Source organism: Elgaria multicarinata, chromosome 2 (assembly GCF_023053635.1).
Source record: "Elgaria multicarinata webbii isolate HBS135686 ecotype San Diego chromosome 2, rElgMul1.1.pri, whole genome shotgun sequence".
Classification (NCBI taxonomy): Eukaryota; Metazoa; Chordata; class Lepidosauria; order Squamata; family Anguidae; genus Elgaria; species Elgaria multicarinata.
In genome coordinates, this window is record NC_086172.1 from 22,424,137 (window position 1) to 22,430,136 (window position 6,000).

The window sequence follows — 6,000 nt, forward strand, 5'->3', positions numbered from 1 at the left end:
CTATTCCAATACAAGGCAGTTCAGCAGAACTTGCAGAAGAAAGCTCTGCTGACCTGTCCCAATACGGAAGCAAGTGTTCCCCTGTGTTTCCAGGGTTGCTTTTCGAACCACTGCTTTCCGTTGCTTGTGAGGTGGGTCCCACTTGCACAGCACAACACATTGAGCAGAAGTGCAGCAGCAGCATCGGACACTGCCCTTTGACTATATTCCTGGAGTTTACAGGCTCAAGTCATTCTTGAGATTATTTCTTGCATTTCCCCCCAACCCCAATAGGCTTCTTCTAGACCTCAAAACCAAGATATAATGACCCAGTTGTTACCACATTTTACTTCACTTCAATCCATGTGTATTTAATGGTTCTTCATTTTTGTGAACCACCCAGAGAGCTCCGGCTATTGGGCGGTATAGAAATGTAATAAATAAATAAATAAATAATAAAAATAGTATAGTTAAATGGCTGAACATAGTCATTCTTTCTTACAGAAATTCGTGTGTCACACATTTCTTCAGTGGAAGATCAAGTCCCTGATGGTAGGACAAAGAAATATTTTAAGTGCATAATTTTACTGGAAAATACATTAACCTAACCCCAGATTTATTTTAGGATAGAAAAATACAAACAGCAGCAATGCACTCTGGTACTGAGAAGATGTATCACAATATTGAGCTTCCTTTATTTTAAATAGACTTTTTATGGCTCAGATGATGGTAGACATTCAAGTAGTAACAATTTGATAAAAAAATACATGAATGTGCCTTCTTCCCCCCACCCCACCCCATGCAAATTATGGTTCCTGCAGAATATTACAAATTTCTAGTTCCATACACGCACACACAAATGCAATGACAATCAACAACTCCACACGGATTTCTTTTCCAAATGAGCTCACAATGTCTTTTATCTGTTATGGTCTAAAGATGGAGAAGTCAAAGCAATAAACTCTTCATTTAGCAATGTCAAAAAACAAGATAGAACTTCCTGACTGTTAGAGCAGTGCGATAATGGAATCAGTTACCTAGGGAGGTTGTGGGCTCTCCCACACTAGAGGCCTTCAAGAGGCAGCTGGACAAGCATCTGTCGGGGATGTTTTAGGGTGGATTCCTGCATTGAGCAGGGGGTTGGACTCGATGGCCTTGTAGGCCCCTTCCAACTTTGCTATTCTATGATTCTATATTGCCAGGTGCCTGAAAATCCTTTAATAAGGCTGACACATTTCGAAAAGTTGTTTCCTTCCTCAGGGGCTGCAAGTAAAATGTCATTGTAAAACATTATTGAGTTAAGAGCAGAGACACCACACTGACAACAAAGGTCCGCATAGTTAAAGCAATGGTATTCCCCGTAGTAACCTATGGCTGCGAGAGCTGGACCATAAGGAAGGCTGAGCGAAGGAAGATAGATGCTTTTGAACTGTGGTGTTGGAGGAAAATTCTGAGAGTGCAAGAAGATCAAACCAGTCCATACTCCAGGAAATAAAGCCAGACTGCTCACTTGAGGGAATGGTATTAAAGGCAAAACTGAAGTACTTTGGCCACATAATGAGAAGACAGGACACCCTGGAGAAGATGCTGATGCTAGGGAAAGTGGAAGGCAAAAGGAAGAGGGGCTGACCAAGGGCAAGATGGATGGATGATATTCTGGAGGTGACAGACTTGACCTTGGGGGAGCTAGGGGTGGCAACGGCCGACAGAAAGCTCTGGCGTGGGCTGGTCCATGAAGTCACGAAGAATCGGAAGCGACTGAACGAATAAACAACAACAAAACCATACTAAAAAATTGAGATATATTACTATGCTAAAATATATCCAAAGATATGCCACAATTAATTTTTACAAAGTCCCTATCCGTGAAAAGGGTGAGTTAAATAATTAATATGCATAACAACCAGCCTGGATTACAAGTGCAGAAGGATTAGGTGATAGAACCCTGAGACGAGAGAGTGGACCGTATTGAAAAATGGGAATACTGTTTTTGAATTCTCTCTCATGTTCAGGACCTGGCAGCACTTTCTGTAACTGACTGTGGAGCCCAGTAAAGATTGTCAGTATAGAAACTAGTGAACGTGACAGCATTGCAAGACCAACTAAAGAATTTGGGAGGTTCCCCAGTGATTTCTACCACTACAGAAAGTGGTATCTTATGCTTGGCAATAGGGCAGAGCAAATGCCACTGCCTGTCCTTAAAATCCCCTTACAATTTTGCTAGCAGATGGACTCTAGGGAAACTGTAATGGCTCTGAGAAACCCACAGAAGGGCTTGTTGTGGGCTCTGGGGCTGCCTGCTGTACAAAGGGAAAGACCAGGCACGGCCCCACTAGTGACTTTTTCTGTGCCTGTGGCAGCACTTCTGAACCTTTGAACTACTATGTTCATTGCAAAAGTTTACAGAATTGGTCTGTTCTTTAATTTGGTTTCTTTTAGTTTTCTCAAGTGGACAAGGAGCCCCTTTGGAAAGTGAAGATCAAACTGCTGAAGGTAAATCTAATAGAGCTTGGGGGTGGGGGGGTTGGATTTCTTCCCTCCATGGGTCTTTAAAAGCCAAAACCAGCCAGGGTGTGCTGCAGGGCAAAAAAAAGGGGGGGGGTTAGATGGAGAGAGGCTACATAAGTCTTTCCCCACTGGTACTTTCCTGCTCCAAATTATTCCCCCCACATCTGCTCCCCGCCCCACCACCCCATGGCTGGTGCAAGGTTAGAGATCTGTACTTGATGAAAAAGCAGCTGATTGTGTGAATTGATCCCACGAAAAGCATGATATTTTAGGTGTTGTGAGGAGATATGGAAGTTCTAATTCTGATGTTATTTGTGCAAGTTACATCTTGGTTTGCAAATATCAAATTACAAACATCATGTGTGAACTAACCCGGGGTGCTCCGAGACACACACCAACCACCATTTTGAACATGTAAGCCATGATGTGCAGGTGGGCACTGAATGTTATCTTGTCACATGCAACCCAGGCGTCATGCGTTATTTGAGAGTTAAACAACCTTTGGATGACCCTAGAACAATCCATAGCTTCTGACTCTTGTTTTCCTAATGGCATCCCTGCTTGATAAGGCAATTTTGCAGTTAGGTTTGGAGGGTTAAAAGTGGCTTTTAATACAGCATCAGGAGCAACCAAAAAAGGCCAGAAGCATGCACACAAGCATTTGCAAACACTTAAAGAGAGTCTCTAGATCATACCCATTGACCTCAGTTAACCTGGAGTACTTAAACACAAGCTAGTATTACAGATGTGGAACTGGGTCAGGGCAAAAAGATGGCTTTGCTTAAGGCCATCCAATGTGTTCATATTCAATCTGAGGACTGAATTCACATTTTCTCCATCCAAAGCCCAACATTCTCCTCACTGGAGCACACAGATATTTCACCCCCTTCTCATTCTGAAGCAGTTTCTGAATCATGAATACTGGTCAACATGAATGATGGAGAGCCCAAATGGACATTCCACGTGTTTCTCTTAAAACTCCGTTGTAAAAGTGAAGTCAAAATATATTAATAGAGGAGGGAAAGCAATTTGTGTATGAATATGAAAAATTAACTGTTCATTTCATCACAGAGACTGAAGGTTCTCCCAATGAGTCAAGGAGTATGGAAGAAGGAAACGTTGAAGAATTCTTCGAAGAAAATGATGAAGAAACTACAGATGGTGGGTCAGAAAGCTTAATGAAAAATACCTTTTTTCTTACTCTTTGGGGTGTTGGTAATAACAGCTGCATTGCCTTCCCACGTAAGAAGGGAAAAGACACAGCCATATAACACAAGAAGACATCATGTGAAGAATGAATATAGTTGTCATTATTGGTCAAATTTATTTTCAGTTTACAGCTTACATTTGTTGGTTTATATCTCCTTCTCAAATCTGCTTTGGTTTCTGACTTCCATTAACATTGTCAGGATATCACTTACAGTAAGACATTACTTTAGTCATGTCATGAATGACCTGGATCTTTAGGTGTTTCAGGTGAAGGCTAAGTAAACCAGGCACCATCAGTCAAATGCCCAGAAGTTCATTCATTCCCTGGAATGATGCAAATGTAATTTTATAGACTATAAAATAATACGTTTTTGTAAAAAGGCTAACATTGGTTTTGACTTCACAACTTGCTGTTTTATAATCATGACCACCTAAACAGAGCCATGAGGTAATAAAATACCATGGCAGCAAGAACTTCAAATACACACACACACACACACACACACATATTAACTAAAAGCAGATTTTGTACCCTGGTAAAGTCAAAAAGAATGAACATCGTGGATAGCCATTTAATTGGGTATTCCATGAATGTCTTAGACTGTCCTATTTGGAAAAGGAAATAGAGAACAACTCAAAACTAAATTATATTTATTTATGTATTTATTTTTATTTTGCAGCTCCTGACTTGTTTTGAGCAGAGGCTGATTTGAGCAATAATGAATACAATTCATAATTTGTTACTGATCCCTTCAGCTGTAGCTGAGAATATTCCTGGATATGTTCGCTTCTATGACTCAACAACAATAGATTCGGTGCAGGAAAACGTCAGTGCTTCTTTCTCTATGTAATGAAGAATGTAGCTATGTCAAAATGTAGGCATGTTTGCCTTTTTTCTTGACCACTAAACACATGTGCTATGGCCGACTTTATCCATTTGAGATGAAGTATTTGAATTAAACCAGTTGAAATTGTTTTTTTGTGCAGTGAAAAGGTCATCCTAAAGGTCATTTTTCCATCCCTGCTTCCTCTTCCCTTTACCCCTTCGTTATTGCTTTGCTTAATGGTCAGCCTGAAGAAGAGTGCTGGAGAACTCAAAAACATGCTTAGTGCTCTGTCACAGATTTGTTAGTCCTAATAAAGGTACTGCAATAGTATGGTTTTGGATTTTTTTTCCTAATGGAATAACTACTGACAATTTTTGAAATGTATGGACCTTACATGGACCGTGTAGTAGCCTGGAGGAAGGCATGGATACACTGCAACATTCTGTTGCAGGTCCCACTCGTGTGTGTGTGTGTGTGTGTGTGTGTGTGTGTGTGTGTGTGTGCGCGCGCGCGCGCACGCACTAGGAGAGCTCCCCCAAACCTTTCTGTTGCACAACAGCTTCCACAAATATAACTTTAGCTAAATTCTCTTGCACATAGTTTGGAAGCTAATTTCCACTAGCAGAACTCGTGATTCCTCTCTGCTCCATTTTATTCTCTCCACAACCCTGTCAGGAAGTTTAGGCTGAGAATCAGTGACTGGCCCCAAGTCACCCAATGAGCTTCCATGGCTGAGTGGTACTTGAACCCTGGTTTGCCCAGCCCCAAGTCCAACGTTCTAACCACTACACCACACTGGCTCTCGGTGCCTTTTGATTGGTAGCGCTAGGAGCCTTCTGTCTAAGCACCCATAATGCTTCTCTTTACCACCCTGGAGTGGAGCACCCAGGGAGAGAGTGAATCCTAGGGGATAAATTCCGTTACTCTGATTAATTGCTATGCAGAAATTGACCATCAGACCTGGCAGGCTTTTGACTCTCCATCTGATAAAGGAGGTTTCACGGTTGCCTGCATAAATCTCAAACTCTCATTAGAAAACCTACTACATTTTAAAGCACAGCGAACTTTAAATATCCTGTTTTATATTTAATTGTGTGAAATGCCCCAAACTATAGTTACAAAGCACCAGATTTCCACGGCACCAGCAAGAATGAGATATTTTATGAGACAACCACACTGTTCTGAGGTACTGAAACCCTTGAGGCTGCTCGTCTTGAGAGCTGCAAAAGTGTGTTTTGAATTTTAAAGATTATCTCTTATCTCGCCTTTTTTTTTCTTTTTTAAAGAGGAGACCACAAATTCGTAGTAAATATGGCAGCTCATTGTTATATAACGTCCTTCTTCCTGTGTTAATGATAATTACTTCCCTCTTGCTTCTCGTCTCCATAGTAGCATCTTGTTTCTCAGCAACCAGGAGACGTTCCAGTCTCACATTCTAGAGAGGCAGAAGGTCAACCAGTGCGAAATGGCCCTTTAG

General features: G+C 41.4%; 1 protein-coding gene across 1 annotated transcript in view; it reads left to right on the forward strand.

Annotated features, from left to right (window-relative positions):
* MDH1B (malate dehydrogenase 1B) overlaps positions 1 to 6,000 on the forward strand; it is a 29,501-nt gene extending 23,501 nt beyond the window's left edge. Inside the window, exons 10-13 of the mRNA XM_063115875.1 lie at positions 2,419 to 2,472; positions 3,559 to 3,648; positions 4,453 to 4,543; positions 5,913 to 6,000. Of these exons, the coding sequence (XP_062971945.1) occupies positions 2,419 to 2,472; positions 3,559 to 3,648; positions 4,453 to 4,543; positions 5,913 to 6,000 (323 nt within the window). The remainder of the gene's footprint in view (positions 1 to 2,418; positions 2,473 to 3,558; positions 3,649 to 4,452; positions 4,544 to 5,912) is intronic.